We start from the raw sequence: 23,118 nt of genomic DNA, 5'->3' as shown, positions 1-23,118 counted from the left end.
AGTGAGGCTCTATCTCCTGCCTCCCTCACCAATTAAAACCAAAAAAAACTTTATCAATAATAGGGCCAGGCCTCTGGATTCAGCCGGCCTGTCTTACCTTCTGATGCTTTGATTGCGTATCCTCCCTTCTTCTCACCAGGAGGCACATCGAGCAGCTGCATAATTCTGTCCAGCAGCCCATGGATGATCTCAAACCCAGGACTCTTGTTGTAATAAACAGCACAGAGATGCCGGTAGTTTCTTGCACCTACATCTGAAAAAGTAAAATAATTAGTCACAAGGCCACACTGACGACTACTTAAGAATCTGATTAACCCCAACACAAACTTGGGCAAAGTCAACAAAAAAGGAAACCGATTAGTAGATACATAGAGACATTCAACCCTAGAAATTCAAGATAAGATAGTTTTTCATCCATCAAAGTTCCTGAGGTGCTTTTATTTGGGGGAGGTGTTGAAAACCCTCAATGCTGACCCAGGAACAATAAGGCTTCACTGTGGTATAAACTGATAAAACTGTTTGTTAGCAATGTAGCAACATATACTAGAGCCTTAAAATGTCATACTTTTATTCACAATACTGTATAAAAAAATAGTAATCCTAAATACAAAAAAGGCTTCATGTACAAGGTGTGATAAAAAAATACGGTGAAATGTTTAAATAAAAATTTATTACAATAAAAGATACATTGCCATTCATCCTCCTCGCTTCAAACACACCTATCCCATCGTTCTTGCCACTTTCTAAAGCGGTTCTGGAAGTCCTCTTTCGTGTCTTTAGTTGCTTAATTGTGGCTGCCTCTGTGTCCTGAATCGATTCAAAACGTTTACCTTTCATGGTCATTTTGACTTTGGGGAAGAGCCAGAAGTCGCACGGTGCCAGATCCGGTGAATAAGGTGGATAAGGACACACCGTAATGTTTTTATTTCATAGAAACTGCCATACCAGAAGTGATGTGTGACATGGAGTCTTTCCGTTGTGATCAAAGTATATGGTGAATGCTGCTGCCAAGTGCCATCCAGCAGAAAGGCAGGGATCTTTAATTTGGGAAGTGGCACGCTGAACCTTAGTAACAGTGTGTGACAAGTTTCAACTTGTTCAGTGCAGTCAGTCGGGTGTGAGCTACGGTTGAGAAAAGGTGTGTTTTAAAGTGTGCTGTAAATCATCCTCTATCATGACAACGCTCCGTGTCACACATCGCTTCTGGTACGGCAATTTCAAATAAAAACATTACGGTGTGTCCTCATCCACCTTATTCACCAGACCTGGCACCATGTGACATCTGGCTCTTTCCCAAAGTCAAAATGATTCAGGACATCGAGGCAGCCACGACAGCGCTACTAAAGACACTCATGAAAGAGGACTTCTAGAACTGCTTTAGAAAGTGGCAAGAACGATGAGATGAGTGCGTTTGAAGTGAGGGGGAGTATTTTGAAGGGGGTTAATGGCAATGTGTCTTTTACTGTAATAATTTTTTTATTTAAACATTCACCATATTGCTTGATCATACCTCGCAGAAAGATATTATTTCTGCATAAAGCATTATTTGCAATAGTGAAATCAGAAACCAACTAAATTGGGGAATGGCTACATAAAGCACAGAACAATGATTCATCAGACTACCATGTAGCTTAAAAGCATCTTTATAAAAGATTTATAATAGAGCTATAGCAAATACATGAAATAGTAAATGAAAAAACCAGGAGGCCATAAAGTTCAAAAATAGTCAAAAACTAAATTTGTTTAAAGAACATACATAGGTTAAAAAACTATGAAGACTATCACAAAAATTAGGATAGTGATTATTCTAGGTAAAGGGAAGGTGATATGATGGGGAAGGGTCTTAGAAGAAGCTTAAGGTACCGGAAATATTCTACTTGTTAATTTGGATGCTTATACTCATGTTTGCTTTATAGTAAGCTTCTCAAACCATATTTTATATACACTCTTCACAATTAAAACATTTAAAAAAGCAATACATGAAGATAAGTATCATAACTATATAACTATAACCATAAGGCAAAAAAACTCCACACACAGGAAAAAGACTGAAAAGAAAAACACCTACATGTTGACAGAGGTTATGTTTGGGCAAGGACAATTTTTTCAAAGTTTTATCTACTGTCTATTTTTTCCTTGATTAGTATATATTATTCTACTTTGAAATTCAGAACTTACAAAAGGTAATATTTTTAAAAAGAATTGCAATAATCCAAATGAACCCTGATGGGTGACTGGATAAACAAACTGTGGTTCATCCATACAATGGAATACTACTCAGCAATAAAAAGGAAGAAACCGATTGGAGACTTGACAATTTAGATTAATCTCAAGGGCTTTATGCTGAGGGAAAGAGGCCAGTCTCTAAAGGCTACATACGACATGAGTCCATTTGTATGACATTTTGGAAAACGTAAAACTATAATAACTGAGAACAGATAGTGGTTGCCTGGGGTTAGATATGACTACAATGGGACAACATGAAGGGTTTCCAGGGTGACAGAACTGTTTTGTATCTTGTAGTGATGGTTACAAATATCTAACCCTGTAATAAAACTTATTTTTTTCTTAAAAAAAGAAGTACATATAAAGGTAGGTCAAAGTCAACGGTGATCATTTAACTTTGTAACAGTATGTACACTGTGGCCCTTTAATAAATTCTGGAGGGGACCACTGCTCTAACACAGACACTGAATAAATGTTGGTTTCACTTTGCTTTTCAAATTAGGATAAGAAAAAGAATAAGCTTGTGTAGATCTGGGGGAACAAACTGAAAATGAAAAACTGCTTCATATTAGCGTGTATTGGGCAAGAGTCCTTCCACAGATTTATTCTGAGAAGAAAGAATTCCGAGATGTCCTACGTTAGATCACAGCAGCCAGAGGGCAGGAGAAGAGGCACAAGAGGCTAATCAGTTAATAGCCAAAGATCCGAAACCAGCAAGTGGCTGCTCATACTCCTGAATGCATGCTGAGGCTTTACGTTAATGTTCAGGTGGCTACGTCCTCAGTTATCTAGACAGACAGTTGACCATTAGAAGCCACTGCATCCTGGTTACGCATGAACTTTCCAGACTGTTGCCCACGACCTATCCCACAACGTCCCCCACTTCTCCTTCTCCAGCTCCTTTCTCACAGCCAATGTAAATGCTTTCCAAACAACGTCCATCTTTCCTCTCCTAACTCACTGTATAGAACAGCCCCATCAGTCCCAGCATGGCAGACATATTTGCTTTCCCCGTCTCGACCTCCAGCGGATGGCTTAGACTGTGCGCCCCAGGACCTGGTCCTTTTTCTGGCTAGCATAGCGCTCAATAAATTCAGAAAAACTTTGGCCTCAAAGGTTTCTGATTAACAATTCCCATTGCCATGACTGACACAAAATACAGAATGCCCTTTACCTTCCAGATATCCAAATAAAACATGGGTATTTTAAGACACTGTACTCAACCACTAAAGTAATCCGAAAGTGAGCAAGCACATAAATGGGGTGAAAGGAAAAGCGAAGCTAATGTTAACTGATTATCTGCCATGTGCCAGGAACTTAGTACCTACCTATCAATCTATCTGTAATCTTATTTAATTCTCAAAACAATCATGTAAGGTATGTTCCATTATCCCTAAAAAATACAACAGGGAAAATAAAATGGAGAAACAAAAAGTCAGAATGATTTTGCCCAAAGTCAAGCCAACTGGCTGGAGCTAATTATAATTACATATCTAATAAGTTACAAAACCAGGATTTGACGAGGATCGTCTGACTCTAAAACCCATCCATGCTCTTTCTACTATACAGGGGGAAATCTCTCAATCTCTAAAGGATTTAAATAAAATCTCTAAGTCTCTAATGGATTTAGATGAAAACAAATAATATAAGGGCGAACTTATATATGGATATATACCTACTTAATATGGTCAAAGCTGTGCATTCTGGAAATGTTTCTGATATAATCAACAGATGTTTGAGTTTTGAAAAGTTTTCATGACATTTAAGAATTCTAGTTAAGCAACTGGAGTAAATTAGTTTTAGAAGTCAGCTCACCAAAATTTCTACCCATGAGCAGTATTGTAACTCATGGAAAGTGTATTCTAAATTAAAGGTTGGCTGAACATGCGTGGAGAAATTACTGGTCTTGTCATGTCACATTTCTTAGTACCTACTATGCTCAAGGCACTCCACTCTCAGTATCCCGAGAGGGTAAAGGTTGAAGCCAGCCCAGAGCCTGCACAGACTGAACCCTCAACAATTACTTTTTGAATAAATGAAGAAAGAAAACGAGGTAAGCACACACAAATGTACCGAGGCCGGACCGGACAGTGGGCCACGTTCTAAGTCAGCACAAGAGGCAGCTGATGGAGGAAAGTGAGGACTGGACCACTGTCACTCTCTAGATCATTTCTACTTGCAAGGATACAGACATGTGGTATCTAAAAGCTTTAATTGGGGCCGGCCGAGTGGTGCGTTGGTTAAAAACTGGCTTAGGATGCCAGAGGGCCCCAGTTCGGATCCCACATATGAGGTCCAGTGACACTGCCCTCTACAGCTAAAATGCTGAACAACAGCTCAACCTGGAGCTAGGCTGCCGTGAGTCGCTGGCGATGGTGTAGGCTGCAGCCCCTGCTGCAGTGGGTTGCCATGGGCTACCGTGTGTGGCCAGCAGCCAGCATAAGCGGCTGTCCAGAAGCCGGCGACTGATGTGCCTCGCCCAGGAAAAGCACAATGATGGTGCCAACTTGGGCCAGTGAAGCAATGTCCTCCACAACTAGACTGAAGAACAAAAGGACAGCAACTTGTCTGTTCCCCTTCCCCCAATTCCCCAATAAAAATCTTTAAAAATAAATAAATAAATAAAAGCTTTAATTGAAGGTGTAAGAGTAAAGATTAATATTAAAATCAAGCAGGCATAAAACCTCACTAAACCAACCACATGCATGGGGTCAATTCCTCTGTAGGATCTCTCCCAACCCCCCCCCCCCTCTCTTCCTGAAGGGAATAAAATGAAATGAAACAGAACTAAATTATCCCTTTCATAACACTGACTTGCTCCTGGGCATCTCTGCCATGTGGTACCCATTTGTCGGTGTCACATGCTTCCACTTTAACACACAGACACGTATTGAAACTGCTTTGTTGTCCCATTTTTCGCTGGGAGAGGAGAGCCCAGCAGTCATGCCACCATTCAGAGAGCTCAGCAACATAAACTAGAAGCTTTATTTGGGTAACCTTTGCCTCGGAATACTTATTTCCTGATCTCCAAATTATGTAAAACTTACCTTTCTGATAAGAGAAGCAACATCTGGTTTAAAGACTTAGAATTAAAAAAAAACCAAATTAAGTGATTTTGGTGATCAGAATAATAAAGTTACACTAAAAAATATAGGACTTAAAAAACATTATACTCCAAGAAAGGTTTCAGGATGTTAGAGTACACACACACACACACACACACACACACACACACACACACGATAATGAGCTATATATTTTTAGATTCAATTTGCAGTGTTTTTAAAAAAGGCCACTGACTTTTAGCGCTTTGTACTAAAACCACCATAAGAATTAGATTAAACTCCTTATTTAGGCAGCCCCTCCCACTCCCACCACTGATGGGCTGGTTTTTCACGTTTCCCTAGTGCTACCACTCCCTCTAGACTTGCTTCCTCACATCTTGCTAAGTAAGATATTCCCTCTGTGGCCGAACTGAAAAAAGAGAAAATAACCACATACTTAGTTCCATCCATTCCTCCTTGGAGAAACTGCGACGTATAGTAAAATTCCCATTTCCTAGTATTTTGCACTGAGGGACCACATTACATCACAAAATTCACTGACTGCAAGCCACAAAATAAGAACTATTTAAATTTCATGCCAAAACTAGGGTTTGTTGGAAATGACTCAGTTCTTTATAACTCAGTTAACAGACCTCTTGTGTCATGCCATCAAACAATTCTGCTTTTTAACTGGGCTTGCCAAGTATGTCAGCCTAAATTACCAATATATTTCACAGACTTCAAAGTACTGCCTGGAGAGGCTGATCTAAACCACCCAAAGGAGGGGCAGCTGGCTAGGATTCTGTAAGCTGAAAGAACATGCCAAATTTTTTTTTTAAAGAGAAAGGGAAAAAGAATAGTACATGATGTCTCTTAGTAGACGACTATTGCATACAACTCCAATTTTGAGAAGAGACTCTTGTTTGGTGTAGGTCCTCTTCACCAAAGTATACCATGATTAAAAGTAAATTAAGGGTGTTAGTTAGGTTATCATGTACGGCACAGACTGGATGAGGGCAGCGGCTTCACCCTTTCCATCTCCAGTCTCACATTCATTTGGAAGCCCAAATGGAGATGCCAGGAGAAAGCCTACTGGGGACCAAAAAGGCTTCCTGGGTAGTCACCGAGCTTGAGATGAACAATCTGGCCAAGCTCAGAAAATCAAACAAAGCACCTTGCTTTGTAGTCTATCCCATCCAATAAATTTCTTGCATATTGGTCCCCAAGAGACTGAAGCTCATACACATCTCCTGAAAAATTCCAGTGCAGTTATTAAATCATTCACAAAAACTGTAAGACTCCCGTGAAGATGGACACCTTAAAAAGTTATATCTCATGTAGGAAAACAGGCATCTTTATACACTCTTAGTGGGACTGCAAATTTGTAAAAAATCCTTTGTGGAAGAGAATTTGACAAGCTAGCAAACATTTAATGTGCATCCTTATGGACTGACCAATTTTATTTCTAAAAATATGCATTTGTATGAGAGCATGAGTGTATTCATTGCAACGGACTTATTTAACAAAAGCCTGGTAGCAAGCTCAATATTCATCACTAACAGTCTGAGTAAATAAATGATAGTGCGTCCATACAACTGAATATTATGCAGCCAATAAAAAGAATGAGGTGGACAGAACGTGTTTGTAGCAAAAAACCATGTTCACAGGAGAAAGCAGGACAGGTGAAGCATAATTCCACGGGTGTAACCCCAAAAAAGTCTCTATCTATCCGTATCCATGGCTATGTATAGAAATGTAAAACATATGGCTGCGTATGCAGAGAAAATGCTTTGCAGCTAATTCTAAGAGTAGGGAGACGTTGGATATATATTTTTTTCAAATACCAAAAGAAAAGAATTACTTTTGAATTAGAAATACATATTTATGAAAGTTCTTAACTTTAAGAACAATTTTCCTTAAAATGCATCTATCTATATTATAGCACTGAAATACAGATTTTTCTTTTTTAAATAATGCTGAAAGCCAAGAAAAAAAATGTGAGGAAAAATCTATGACCTTCTCAATGCATGCAGGAAGAAGTTATATCCTTGTAGGTTGGCTTTTATTTAGTTAACATAAACCTGGAATGGATTTTTATCTATTAAAAAAAATATAATATGCAACGCATGACAGAGCACATTATACTCAGGTTAGCAGATCTTAACTATGTGGAACCAAATGTACTAAAATAACTTTCTATATTAAAAATGATGTTATTTACACAGTTAAGATGCCATCACATATGCGAATGATGCTACTTCAAATATTGTTAATGTCAATGTTCCTTACACCCATATTTTTTGAATTATTAATTGGAAATTCTACATGCCAAAAATATGAAGTAGTAAAATTAAATTAATCCAGACTGATGACATAAGCTCTCCTCAGAAAACCACATTCCACATGTGGATGCTAGATAATCTGCCATTATTTGATGGCTGCAGAATTAATGGACAGCTTCTCAGAGCTGAAGTATTTCACAAGCTCATAGTGAAAACGCTTTTATTGGACTCTTTATCGAGCAAAGAGTTATAAAAAAAAACTAGATAGACCTGGCCCCTGTATTTTAGTAGGTTACAATAAAACATAGACATGAATGGTACGAACCGACAGCAAATTGAAAGAACAAACCGAATCATAAAAGAACAGTGAGTTCTGTTCCATGCAGCCACAGTGGCCCGGGGAGAAAGGAACACAAATCTTAAATACGTATTACAAATAAAGTTAAAAAAATAAATTCTGGCACTTCATATCCAAACCAGTTGCGGTAAGAAGTAGATCATTCTCGATTTAGAAAAACCACAGGGAGAACACAATTTCAGAAACTGTGTAAACAGTGATTTGGGAAGCGGAGGAAATGCAACTTGCACCAGGACTGCGGAGCACTTCGGGGAAAGGAGGAGTGGTCTGAGTGAGGGGTGAAGGCTTGGCGGAAGTGTGCTTGCTAAGGCGAGAGAAGTAACTGGATCCTTCTGACTGGTCAAGGGCCTTTCATCTACTAGAGTAATTATTAAAACCCCCAATTCTTTAAATGCAGTAGTTGAAACTAACATGCATGGCAATTTGATTATCAGGGTTCCCCAAGATATATGTCAAATTGACAACAGGATGGCTGTTTTGTGCTAAATCTGTATCACCCTATATACACTTTACAAAGCCAAACTAAGTCATCTTTCACAGGCTATGGTTCCTTTTAAACTTAAACTCAACCCAGTGATGTGTTTTGTCCTACCGTTGCAGTGAGCTTCTAGGCACACTGGCAGCTTCAGTGACCATCATGGAATAAAGTGCGATGGCAGGACTCGATCTGCGTTTAATAAAAAGCCAGAATGTTGGACTTTGTAAAACAGAGCTGCCTTTCTGGGCATAATGATTAGCAATTCACAATTAGGTCATCTGCTCCTCTAACGTCAATTTTTACTATTTTGTTTATAGTTTAGTTATCCTTGACATCGAACAGAAAAAAAAAATGTATTAACCACTGGAACCAATCAATAACTCACACAGCAACCTGAGCTGATAGCTTCAGCACTGCCCCTACTGACTGCCCTGTCGTAAAGCTGAAAATTTACCCCACAGCAGTCTGCGTTAACTTCTCGTTCCACAGACACATGCCACTCTGCCCAACAAATAAAGGATAAATCAGCTTCGTCCCTTGAGTCATGACTAATTTTTTAAAATGCTGCAGCAACTTTGGACCTTAAGACTCAATAAATGCAGAGGCTGGCTCTGCCTCAAAGAACTGGAATGTGTCTGAGTCAGAATGGGAGTCTTAATACTTGAGAAGTGTGCCTGACTTAGTCACTAAACGGGAAGCCAGCCCAACAGCCTCACAACATGGACAGACAATCGGTCAAAGAGTCCTCAACAGCCTAGGAAACTGTCCAATGAGGTCAAGCATGAAACCTGGGGCTAGCAGTCTTTCATTTACTCTTCCAGGAATGCAGGTCAGACAGATTTGTGGGAGGCATATTGAAATCCAGTACAGATTCCTTTTTCATTTCCAATTTGGAAGATACGTTTGCCCACGCAAAACTGACGTGAGGCTGGTAGTGTTGGGTTTTTCCTAAGTGTTACAACACAAGCTAGTGGCAATTGTCACTCTTTCTCTGTGCTATCAGGGCACCTTGTACATTCCCTCAGAGCACTATCTGTAAAAATCTGTTCCCTGGCCCATCTCCCTCAAGACGGGTAACTGTTTCTCTTCTATTCCAAGCAGTCCCTAGCAAAAAAAGGAACTCAAAATACTTTTCTGCCAGTGCAATAAATGAGGCTGGCTTGCTCCCTCTTGCCACACACTTCTACCCCTTTTGAACCAGTAGTTTGGGTGTTGCCCCAACTAATAAAAATTTGGGACATTTTCATTATTAATTGGAATACTCGTCTATCATTTCACTTTTGATGGTCAAGACTGTTTTTTCTTCAAAATAGTTTCATTACTTAGGAGGAAATGGCTAATGTAAATTCAGCAGAGAAATGTTTACTGGTTTGAAAGGCAGTAAAAACATATAAGCTCAATTCATTAAAAAGAAATGGGTGGAGAATTACTGAAAAAACATTCCTGTTTTTTTTTTAATTCCCATATTAGTACATTTTGGTTTTCCTATCCAAAAAAAAAAAAAAAGTGCACAACAGAAGAAAAGCCAATTAAGTCAAAGGTCAGGATAAAAATGAACCCCAAGTGCCTCAGTAAGGCGACACTAACCCTTGAATGGCCAGCAAAGGTTTTCAAGTCATTCTCACAGGAAATTACCAGACCAGGATGCTGTGTATCTGGCCTTGGGAGCTGCTAGTACCCTAATGGTAAAAGCAGACACCAAACCTTGCTTATTATGTGGCTGCAGCTTTTCCAAATGTAAATTCATTTAATCCTTACAATGAATCTAATGAATGAAGTGCTATCATTATCCCCATAGTACAGATGAGGAAACTAAGGCTCAGAGAGATTGAATACATTGTCTAAGTTAAGCAGCTGGTAAGTGGCAGAACTATCCCTCAAACCCAGGTCTGCTGGCTGCACAGTCTCTTTGGAACCGTGCTGCCTATAGAGTCCTCTTGTACACCAGATTACAAGTAAGGGGCCCACATGGACATATTTAGAATAATCCATCAGAAAAGCTACTTTTGTTATGAAATAAAAGCCAGGCCTACCTAAAGAGGAAACATAGTCCAAGTAAATTAAAGTAAACCTATGTTTTCAGGATGGTAAACTTACCGAGCAGATGTACCTCCTCTCATTCCTCAAATCCCACTGATATGAGAGAAAATTTTAAAGAATAAACCACAATGGCACAAGACAACAGGCAAAAGTAATTACCAGATGAAAATGGCTCAATGGGGATACAGTGCAGAATAATCACAACTAAAAACAGGAACTAAAGACGTCGGCTACAGAGGTGAGAACTAGCTTCCTGAAGAAACAAAGTGCTCCAAAAGCAAGGTTTTGAGTTAAAAAGTGTATGGACTAAGTCACTGGAGTTATCACCAGGGCTGTTTGTTAAGCGATGTTTGTTTGAGACCAGCTCTCTCTCAATAGGGGAGGTTATCACCAAGCATGGGCCTTGGGGCAGAGTGGAGTCCATGTCTAGGCCATCCCCAGAAACACAGAGGAAAAGAGAAAACAAACAGGTACAGGCACCTCTGCCCAGGATGGCAGTATTGTAAAGTACTCCCGAGTGCTCCGTGCCCACAGCGAAACTTTCCTTGTGGCACTTGTGGGGACCCAGGGTGCTCCTCTCCCTCCAGGCTGAGCTGCCTGCTTGCGAGCAGGCCCAGCTCTACAGAACCCATGCAGTTAGGGCAGAGGCCTAATGCGGAAATAGCATTCCAAAACTTTTGAGGAAACGTAGTGTAATTAACCTAACCCTGTACTTACAAATATGTTTGAATCACCAAGGGTCAAAACAGCATAAAACTCAAAGAACTAAGAAGAAAGAAAACAAGTCCAAGTTAACAGAAATATTTGACCTTGGAATTTTAACAAATTCTTAGTTATCTGTACCAATGGGGGATTTGAGGCACAAGAACCCTCAAAACTATTTACAGCTGAGACTGAAAATGTTTTCAGATTTCTATTTCAGTAGATTTACCACCCAAAGAACATTTTACACAGACTGATATCGAAATGAACTTTTATTCTCTAAGACCAAACTTATTCTCACCCTAGTTCTAAGTCCAATATTTATGCATCCTTGGGCAAATAACCACTTTTCTGTCTTCATTTTCCCATATGTTAAAAGGGGACAATCATTTTGTTTTGTTTTCCTATCTCATCTGCCTCAAAGAGATGATTAACAATCAAAAGAGAAAAAGTATGTTAAAAAATTTTTTTTTGAAAAGTAAAAGGCACCATCACAAATGCAGGGTGATGCTGTTAATTGAAAACAGGCCGCCTAGGGGAGCAGAGGAAATCAGCATTGGCTGAAGAGCTCACGATGGACGGTCCACAGACAGGCAGTCACGCTGGACCTCTCTCTGTAATGCCTGTTTCCTCTGATAGGTCAATTTACAGAGATCATTCTTGACTGCTTTTGGTAGTTAAAAAGATGACATGTTATCCTCTTCAGGAGCAACTGAGGACAAGGCCTCTGTTTTTGTCAACTGATACAAAAAGAATATACTACAAATTCTACAGTCTGGAGTACAACTTCGAATAAGCATTGCTAAGAGTTGAACTGTTAAATCCAGGGAACCAAGGAAATACTGCCAGCAATTTAGTCATTTGAAGGCATTGCTCACCAAGAGATGACCTCATTCATACACAGCTCGAAACAATCAGATTTGTATAAACTTGAAGACATGGGGAAGTCTGAATGAGACTGGGAAGTTTGAAGAAGACAGATTTCCTTGGCAATCAGGGGTAATTGCTCACTAACTATATATTTATTAAATAACCACTGTGTTCCAAATGTTGGACCAAGCAACCTGCTCCACTAACAAGTCCAAACCACACTCAAAAGAGGCATAAACTGGTAAAACACATTCATAATCTCTAGTACAACAGTGGTAGTGAACAGTCACTGACAAATTATTAGAATGACAAGATATCAAATACCTTAAAATGACAGGCACATAAATCACATGATATAAGAAAAAAATAAATGTTCCATAGTGCTGTTCAAGTTGAAGTTTTAATAGGGCTCTTCAAAAAATATTAAATTCTTTGTTAAAATTGGCTTTCTATTAAAAGAAATGAGAGATAGAGTAACCAAATCTGGACCGTGCTTGGATTGATTCAAATAAATCAATCACGAAAATTACATTTATTAAACAATGGGAAAATTTAAATACTAGCTAGATTATTTGATGATAATAGGATAATTGTGTTGGATTATTTAAAAAAACAAAAGTGGCAATCTTTCTTTTAGAAATGCATACTAAAGTGTTTGTTGATGAAATGATATGATGTCTAGGAATTACATTAAAATAACATGGAGAAGTGAGTTAGCCATGTGTTGACAGTTATTAAAGCTGGGTGCTAGATTCATGCGGATAATTATACAATTTTCTCTACCTTTATATATGGTTGAAATTTTCATAATAAAAAAATGCCTTAAGTATACAAATTAAAGGTGACTCATTCTTACCTCTGCTAGAATCTTTTACTACAATGTCAGAGATTTCAAACAGTTTCAGAGGAAGGGGCATCTTCCGGTTTGCGGCTATGGTCTTTAGGAGGCCAGGAAGGAGGGTGGTGCGTGCCACCTGCAGGAGAAGATGTGAAATTGCACTGACCAAACAGGAACCAAACAGACAGACGGAGTCCCCCCTTACCTGGAGGGACATGTTCCAAGAGCCCCAGCAGATGCCTGAAACCACAGGCAGTACCAAACCCCATATTTATTATGACACTGTGTTTTTTCCATCCATCCATCCATCCATAACGGTAAAGTTTATGGCTTCTTTTTGGCATAACCGAACTGCCAGCATCATTATTCTTGTGTTTGGGGCCATTATTAAGTAAAATAAGGGTTACTGGAACACAAGCACTGCGATGCTGTGATAGTAGATCTGATAACCTAGTCGGCTACTAAGTGATTAATAGGCAGATAGCACACACAGTGTGGGTACACGGACAAAGGGATGATTCACGACCTGGGCAGGACGGAGTAAGATGGCGTGAAATTTCATCATGCTACTCAGAATAGCATGCAATTGAAAACTCATGAACTGCTGATTTCTGGAATTTTACATTTAATACTGTTGGACCAGGTAGACCGTAGTTAATTGAAACTCCCAAAAGTGAAACCGTGGATAAGGGGGGCCCACTGGAATTGGTTTAAAGACAAAGCTAAAAGACTATGGCTTCATAAGAACACACTTCTGGAAAATGCAACGCTTAAACATCCAAGTCACCTTTAATTTTCAATTCCAGGACACTAGAACAACTAAAAATATTCTGCCTTCCAAACTTACAAAATGAAAAACCATAAATTTGACTAAAAAATAAGTGAGAAACAATTATTATAACAAATATAACCACTTATACCTAGGATTGGTTATTTAATTATTTTTAAAATGAAAGTTTTTTATTATTTTAAAATTTAAAGTTAGCTTAAAAGTAAAGTTGCCTTATTTTATAAAATAGTTACAAAAAATTAAATACTTAAATAGATTAAATATGAACTAATCAAAATTTTAACAACCACAGGGAAAATGTAAATGCAATTAAAATATCAGAACAATGAGGGAAACAGAACACAAATATGTAGGCACGAAAAAAACTATGCAGCTGCTATGGGCTGTGACTAGAGTTTTCAGCTTTATAGCCAAAGAAGTACAAATACATATCCTAGTTTTAAAAAAAAACAGAAAGCAAAACTTCCCCACTTTTGTCTGTGAAATAAACTCCTCATTCTATTCTAAGATCTATGAGATATGTTAGCTTTCAACACATCGTGTTACCGGAAGGGTTTGAAGAGCAGTGGTGTGATGTCATCACTGAGAGCCTGGGCTCTGCAGTCAGACTCCAACACCACTATCCTTTGCCCAGGCTAGCGCATGAGCTTCTTAAGCTGATTTCTCTGCTCCTGCTCCTGCCACTTGATGGTCTATTCTCCACACAGAGTGATCCTTTAAGACTTAAATCAGATCATGGAACCCCGCTGCTCAAAAATCTCCAACTGGTTGCCATCAAATTCTGAGTAAAATCCATGCCCTACATGGCGCCCTGTATGAATCTTGCCCTGGTCCCTGCTCCAACCTCAACGCCTGCTCCAGCCCCACACCCACACACCGCAAGCAGGTTTCCATCTCAGGCCTCCACAGGTACGCTTTCCTTCGCCTGGTACATTCTTCTCTAGATTCACATGTGGCCAACTAACTTGCTTCAAGTCTCTGCTCAAAGGTCCTCTCCCGCGGAGGCCCTGGCCACTCTAGCTAAAACAGCATCCCTCCTAGCTCCTGCACGAGTAAGAGAGTGAGCTCCTGAAAGGACCTGCTAGGTTGTGGGTTGAGGGAAAAAGAGGACATCTTTCCTATCACATCCACTCTACCAGCAAGCAGCTATTAGCCTTCAGCTTGGGGCTTTCTTAAATATCCTTCGCTTTCTCCACTGGAGAGAACGTACCCAAACCATTCACAGAAATAAAACCACAACGTTAAATGAAAGGTTAACTTACTGGACTATAAACAGGCTACTTTTGTAGGTAACTTTTCTTAGGTTTTCTTTTTTCAGTTTATTTTATAGATAAGCCTTATTTGCTTATCTACAAACATACAGCAATACAAAAAACCTGAATCTGATCAAGCTTCTAAATCTAACTACCAATTTACTGGAAATATAGAGGGCCACTGGAATATAGTCAGCAAAATCCTAAGTGTGAGAACTCTATGGGACAAATGACCCAGTTTCTTCAAAGTAAAAGGGAGGAAGAGTGAAGTGGAAGAGGGGAGAGAGCCCTGGATGGGCAACTTGTAGATTTAAGAGTCTTAAGATGCATACTGGGGTCGGCCGAGTGGCTCAGTTCATTAAGAGCATGAGCTCTGAGCACCAGGGTCGCCGGTTCGATTCCCACATGGGCCAGAGGGCTGACCCTGAGCTGAGCTGCCGCGGAGCTGCCAACAGGTGGCAGGATGGCTCCGCTGGTGAAATCACGTGCTCCTAACAACAAGGTTTCTGGTTCAACTCCCGCATAGGATGGTGGGCTATGCCCACCTGCAACTAAGATTGAACATAGCATCTTGAGCTGAGCAGCCCCAAGCTGAGGGCGGCTGGAGAACCAGTGGAGCCGGCACAGGGACTCGCTCGCCAGTGAGCACTCACTCTGTCCCTGATGGAGGGAGTAGCTGTGTGAGCGGGGCCCAGGAGCCTGCGGGGAAAAGACTGAACTGAGCTCGTTTGTCGTGGGAGCTGGAGGTCTTGGGACCACTGTTCCCCTGGTGTGGAGCTTGCACATGAGTAGTGCACAGGAGGGCGCCATTTTTTCAGGGCTGGGCCCTCCCACAGAGGGTCAGGTCCGGGACTGCATTGGTCTGCTGGAATTGGCGCAGGAGTGCGTGTGTATGTGTGCATGCGGCCTTGGATCCCCACCTCCGCACGGCTTGTGCCGCGTAGCCAGGGAAATGCCTGGCGGTGCGCTCGGCTCCAACAGGCTGTTCATTGAGAGGGGGGAGTGCACGGGCCGCCATGGGTCCCCGCTCTCCACACTGCGCGTGCAGAGTTGCCAAGCTGGTGACTGGCTGTTGGGCTGCTCGGCCTGATCTGCATGTGGCTGATTGGGACAGGCTGAGGCTGGAAGATTTTCTGGGAGTGTTGGGCCATGAGCTGTACGCCTGCGTGATCTGGCCGGGGCTTTCAAAGTGACACAAAACAAAGGCCTACAACCAAGATTGCTCTACCCAGCACGGCTATCACTTAAAACTGAAGGACAGATAAAGAGCTTCTCAGAAAAGAATAAGCTTCAGGAATTCATTACCACCAAGCCAGCATTGCAGGAAATGTTAAAAGGGCTTTCTTAAATAGAAGAAAGGTGAGAAAAAGCTAATCCAAGAAGACCGGAAATACAAATAACAAAATGGCAATAAATATGCACCTATCAATAATCACTTTAAATGTGAATGGACTAAATGCTCCAATCAAAAGACACAGAGTGGCTGAGTGGATAAGAAAACGGGACCCATGCATATGCTGTTTACAAGAGACTCATCTCAGATCAAAAGACACACACAAACTGAAAGTAAAGGGACGGAATAAGATTATTTCACGCAAACGGAAATGAGAAAAAAGCTGGAGTAGCAATACTTATTTCAGACAAAATAGACTTTAAAATGAAGACTACAATAAAAGACAAAGGGCACTTCATAATAATAAAGGGGTCAATTCAACAAGAGGACATAACCCTAGTAAACATCTATGCACGCAACATAGGAGCTCCTAAATATATAAAACAGATTTTGACAGACATAAAGACAGAGATCAACAGTAACACTATTGTAGTAAGGGAATTCAACACCCCGCTGTCACCAATGGACAGGTCCTCCAGACAGAAAATCAACACTGAAACAGTGGCCTTAAATGACACTTTAGACCAGCTGATTTAATCGATATTTTTAGAGCATTTCACACCAAAGCAACAGAATATACATTCTTCTCAAGTGCACATGGAACATTTTCCAATATAGACCACATGTTAGGCCACAAAACAAGTCTAGATAAATTTAAGAAGACTGAAATCATATCAAGCGTCTTCTCTGACCACAATGCTATAAAACTAGAAATCAATTATAAGAAGAAACCTGGAAAGCACACAAATACACAGAGGCTGAATAACATGCTACTAAATAGCGAGTGGGTCAAAACTGAGATCAAGGAGGAAATCAAAAGCTATCTCAAGACAAACGAAAATGAAAATACAATAACCCAAAATCTATGGGATGCAGTGAAAGCAGTCCTTAGAGGGGAAAATCATAGCAATGCAGGCCTATCTAAAGAAACAATAACAATCTCAAATCAACAGACTATCTTTATACCTAAGGGAACTGGAAAAAGAACAGCAAAACAAGCCCAATGGGAGTACAAGGAAGGAAATAATAAAGACCAGAGCAGAAATAAATAAAATAGAAACCAAAAAAATCAATGAAACCAAGAGCTGGTTTTTTGAAAAGATAAACAAAATCAACAAACCCTTAGCGAGACTCACCAAGAAAAAGAGAGAGAGGCCCAAATTAATAAAATCAGAAATGAAAGAGGAGAAGTGACAACAGATACCACAGAAATACAGAAAATTGTAAGAAAATACTATGAGCAACTATATGCCAACAAATTTGACAATCTGGAAGAAATGGATAAATTTCTAGAAGCATACAATCTACCAAGTCTGAACCAAAAAGAAACAGAAATTCTGAACAGACTGACTACTACCAAAGATATTGAATCAGTAATCAACAAGCTTCCAACAAACAAAATTCCTGGACCAGATGGCTTCACAGGTGAATTTTACAAAACATTCAAAAAAGAATTAATACCTATTCTCCTCAAACTATTCCAAAAAATACAGAAGGAGGGAAGGCTCCCAAGCACATTTTATGAGGCCACTATTACTCTGATCCCAAAATCAGACAAAGATATTACAAAAAAAGAAAACTATAGGCCGATATCCCTAATGAACATAGATGCAAAAATCCTCAACAAAATACTAGCAAAACGAATTCTGCATTACATTAAAAAGATCATACACCACGATAAAGTGGGATTCATTCCTGGTATGCAAGGTTGGTTCAATATCCGCAAACCAATTAATGTAATATATCACATTAACAAAATGAAAAAGAAAAATCATATGATCATATCAATAGATGCAGAAAAAGCATTTTACAAAATCCAGCAGGCATTTATGATAAAAACTCTTAGCAAAGTGGGAATAGTGGGATCATATCTCAACATCATAAAGGCCATATATGATAAGCCCACAGCAAACATTGTACTCAATGGGGAAAGGCTAAAAGCTTTCCCCTTAAGATCAGGAACAACAAAAGGCTGCCCACTTCCACCACTTCTATTCAACATAGTTCTGGAAGTTCTAGCCACAGCAATCAGACAAGAAAATGAAATACAAAGCATCCAAATTGGAAAGGAGGAAGGAAAATTGTTATTATATGCAGATGACATGATACTATATATAGAGAATCCCAAAGACTCCACCAAAAAACTGTTAGAACTGATAAGTAAATTTAGTAAGGTAGCAGGATACAAAATTAATATTCAGAAATCAGTTCCATTTGTATACACCAATAATAAACTATCAGAAGAAGAAATCAGGAAATCAATCCCTTTTACAATTGCTTAAAAAACAATAAAATATCTAGGAATAAATTTAACCAAAGAAGTAAAAGACCTGTACTCAGAAAATTATAAAATACTGAAGAGAGAAATCAAAGAAGATACAAATAAATGGAAATACATACCATGTCATGGATAGGAAGAATTAATATAGTTAAAATGTCAATACTACCTAAGGCAATATATAGATTCAATGCAATGCCTATCAAACTACCAAGGACATTTTTCTCAGAAATAGAACATATAATCCTAAAACTTATATGGAACCATAAAAGACCCCGAATAGCCACGGCAATCTTGAGAAATAAGAACAAAGTGGGAGGTATCATGCTACCCGACATCAAATCATACTACAAGGCTAAAGTAATCAAAACAGTATGGTACTGGCATAAAAACAGACACACAGACCAATGGAACAGAATAGAGAGCCCAGAAAGAAACCCATCCATATACAGTCATTTAATCTATGACAATGGAAGTAAGAATTTACACTGGAATAAAGACAGTCTATTTAATAAATGGTGCTGGGAGAATTGGACTGACACGTGCAAAAAAATGAAAATGGACCACCTACTTAACACCAAATACGAAAACAAATTCAAAATGGATTAAAGACTTAAATGTAAGACCTGAAACCATAAAACTCCTAAAAGAAAACATAGGGAGTAAATTTGCAGACATTACCCTGAGCAATATTTTTACTGATATGTCCTCTCGGGCAAGGGAAATAAAAGAAAAAATAAACATATGGGATTACATCAAACTTAAATGTTTTTTTCACAGCAAAGGAAATCATCAATATAACAAAAAGGAGAAGATATTTGCCAATGATATATGTGATAAGGGGTTAATATCCAAAATTTATAAAATACTCATTCAACTCAACACCAAAAAAAACAAACAACCCAATTAAAAAATGGGCAGAGGATATAAAGAGGCATTTCTCTAAAGAGGACATACAGATGGCCAACAGGCATATGAAAAATATGTTCAACCTCACTAATCATTAGAGAAATGAAAATGAAAACCACAATGAGATACCACCTCACTCCGGTCAGAATAGCTATCATCAATAAATTAACAAACAACAAGTACTGGCGAGTTTGTGGAAAAAGGGGAACCCTGGTGCACTGTTGGTGGGACTGCAGATTGATGCAGCCATTATGGAAATCAGTATGGAGGTATCTAAAACTGGAAATGGAACTACCATATGACCCAGCAGTTCCACTCTTGGGTATCTATCCAGAGAAGCCCCAGACGCTAATTTGAAAAAATATATGCACCCCTATGTTTACTGCAGTGCTATTTACAACAGCCAAGATTTGGAAACAAGCGAAATGCCCATCAGTAGACGACTGGATTAAGACACTGTGGTACATTTATACAATGGAGTACTACTCTGCTAAAAGAATGAGATCATGCCATTTGCAACAATATGGATGGACCTAGAGACTATTATGTTAAGTGAAATAAGTCAGTCAGAGAAAGACAAATACCATATGATCTCACTTACATGTGGAATCTAAAAAACTGAATGAAAGAGCAAAGTAAACAGAAGTAGTCTCAGAGATATAGAGGAAAAAGTAATAGTTGCTAGTTGGGAGGGGGTGGGGTTGCGGGAGAAGGGGAAGGGATTAGACAGCATAAATAGGTAACTACACTATTGCCACAGGGACATGAAAGAGAGTTCGGGGAATATAATTAATAATGTTGTAAATATTTTGTAGGGTGTCAGATGGTCACATGTGTTGTTAGGGAGACCACTTCATGGATGGGGTAGAGGCTTGATCACTGCACTGTACACCTGAAGCTGATGTTGTATAATATTGTATGTCAACTATAAGTGTATATATATATATAGTCACGGGACGTGGAGTATAGCATGGGACTGGAGTCAAGGGAATTGTAATAGATATGTATGATATGGTGAGGGGAGTGGGGTGGCAGATTGGGGGAGAGGGGTTGTCACTTTGAGGGGTAAAAAGTATAAGTATTGCACTGTGTTGTACAGCTGAAACTAATTTTAAAAAATGTTTATTTCACAATAAAAATAAATAAATAAATAAATATAGATTATGAGAAGTTTTAAGAATTTTTGTCAGCAAAGTATGTAAAAGCCAACTATAAAACTTACCCAAAAATGGATTTTTAAAAGCTCCAAAGTTTTTGCCATCTGAGGTACAATAATTGAAGAGACTACATAACTCATGTACTGCCTCTCAGTTTTTACCCAAATCCTTACCTACTTAAAATTCTTACCTGGAACTCAGCTGTCTTCGGATTACTGATGTGCACCGCCTTTGTTGCAGAGATATCCACACCGAGTTTATCAGCAATATCTTCTTTGGAGCACTGAGAAATACATGCAACATAGATCAACATGGAACAGCAGTGACCAAATGGAATATAGATGCTGGAAGTCAACTTATGGTCCATAGCAGTGTCGATTCTCTACATGTGAGTTACAAATAAGCGAAGAATAAACATATCATTTAACCCGGGCCCACAGCAGATGCAACTTAACATTGATAGTTCTCTTCCGAGGAGTTCTACAATAGCCATGACATGGAGCTACCGTAAGCTTTTCACATGGACATGGTGGCATAACCTGTACTCGGGCCCTTCCTACGCTCCTCCCACTTGCCACGCCAGTCTAATCTCCTACAGTTCCTACCCACGTCTCGAACCTTACACTCTTCCCTGCCTTTACCTGAAACATCCTCCTGCCCTACTTGCTGCCATCCCCCAAGGCTCTATTTAAAAGACATCTCTGCGGCCTCTTCCATTAAAACTATCCTTCATGACTCCAATCGGAAATTCTCTCCCTCCTCAGTGTTCCTAGTTTTCCGTTTCGACCACCATTGTAATCTTTGCTAAAGCCATATGATTTGTGGTGGAGTGGTAGGCCTGAGAGCAGAATTTCCATGGCCTGAACTCTGCCCAATGTTCTTTCCACTGTATCCTTTACCTTTTGTGCATATATGCTTGCTACAGCTCCGGGTCATAAACAAACTGCTAAGCACTCATCCACCAAAAAGAGAAAGATTCTTATAGCTCTCAAAAACCAGGATGGTAGGCAGGAGTTGTGAAAATAAAACTTACTATTAGATACAGCAAGCCTAATAATAAATAAGATGAGATAAGGCAAAGTCCTTGGCACCACTATGTGATAAAAATATTAATAATTAATAAATCTTTACAAAGAATAAACAATTATCACATATATTAATACTAATATAACAATTATCACATATAACAATTATCACATATATTAATATTAATACTAACTTATTGAAAAAGAGTTTAAAACTTAACATGAAAACTGATGTGCCATCAGATTACCGTACTATCTTCCAATATTGGGTGATTACATACTATACTGCACTGTTCTAAGAAATGGTCTTCAAGGACTAGCTGGCCTGTATATTTAACTTAGAAAAAAGAATGGGTTTGGATTCACTTTACACCAGTGCCAGTTCTAACAATTCTTGCCATGCTCTCTTAGGAAGGATTGTGAAGCCACCTCCAAGCACAGCAGAAAAAAGCGCTGCGGTCTGCCATGGCTGCAGAGGTAGAGAATGGTGGCAGGCACGCTAGGAATATCCATTTTGCCCATAGCACAGAGGGGTTTTTACAACAAGATTTAAATATAATGTTATCAATTAATTAGGAAATGTATTCTATTCTCAAAGAGATCTAATACTGTCTGTATATAAAAAAAGACTCCACAGACACATGGCAACGCAGCCAGGTATCTGAGTGACCTTGTACGTTTTATCATGACGATAGACGATAAGGCATACAGATAAGACGCAGTTTAAATCAAGGTACCCTGAAGTGGCAGCAGCTAGTATATAGGAAGGAGGATTTTTAAATTGTTAATATTTCTGTGTTTATTTTAAAGTGTTAGAAAAAATATAACGAGTAAATGAAGCCCATAATTTAAAAAAATATTTTTATAGTAAGGCTAAAGTGTGTTAAAAGTGTACTAACTTAAAAGAAAATATTACAACTAGCACCCAGAGATAGCAAAAATCATAATGACAAGATGTGAATTAATGAATTACACTTGGGTAGTCAAGGAAAAGCTGGGCTATCACTCTTGTGCAAAAGCAGATACAAGGCTCAGAGATGTTTAGGCTTGCTTGTAAAGTACGTAATTTTATAAATACCTTTACTATTGAAATTCCTATAGAAAAACTGTCACTACAAATCTGAACCTGTCTAGCACCTCCCTCCCTTTCCCCGGTGATAAACCACGTGACGAAGTGACTCTGGATGGCTGAACAGACTGGCACTTTCGGTGGCACATGTTTCAGTCACAGGCCTTGGGTACACTCAGGCCTGGGCTGGAATCTGGTCCACAGCCGACGGCTGAGTGGAAGGGGGCAGTGACCTAAATGACCTGCTGTGTGAGACAGGAACGCCCACTTCCCAGGGCTGCCCTGTGCGATGACGTCGTGTACGTAAAGCCCTCAGCGTGGGATGAACGCTACACAGCAGCTGCTAGCCAGGAGGCACAGTTACCAAAGCAAATCCAGTGCCGCTGAGTATAATTTAAAAAATACA

General features: G+C 39.4%; 1 protein-coding gene across 1 annotated transcript in view; it reads right to left on the bottom strand.

Annotated features, from left to right (window-relative positions):
- Window positions 1–23,118, bottom strand: part of FARSB (phenylalanyl-tRNA synthetase subunit beta) — a 71,814-nt gene that overhangs the window by 17,756 nt on the left and 30,940 nt on the right. The window contains exons 14-16 of the mRNA XM_019667826.1: window positions 20,809–20,901; window positions 12,857–12,974; window positions 98–253 (exon numbers count right to left, since the gene is read on the bottom strand). Coding sequence (XP_019523371.1) covers window positions 98–253; window positions 12,857–12,974; window positions 20,809–20,901 — 367 coding nt within the window. The remainder of the gene's footprint in view (window positions 1–97; window positions 254–12,856; window positions 12,975–20,808; window positions 20,902–23,118) is intronic.

This window comes from Hipposideros armiger, unplaced genomic scaffold (assembly GCF_001890085.2).
Source record: "Hipposideros armiger isolate ML-2016 unplaced genomic scaffold, ASM189008v1 scaffold_507, whole genome shotgun sequence".
NCBI lineage: Eukaryota > Metazoa > Chordata > Mammalia > Chiroptera > Hipposideridae > Hipposideros > Hipposideros armiger.
This window is presented reverse-complemented; position numbering and strand designations above follow the sequence as displayed.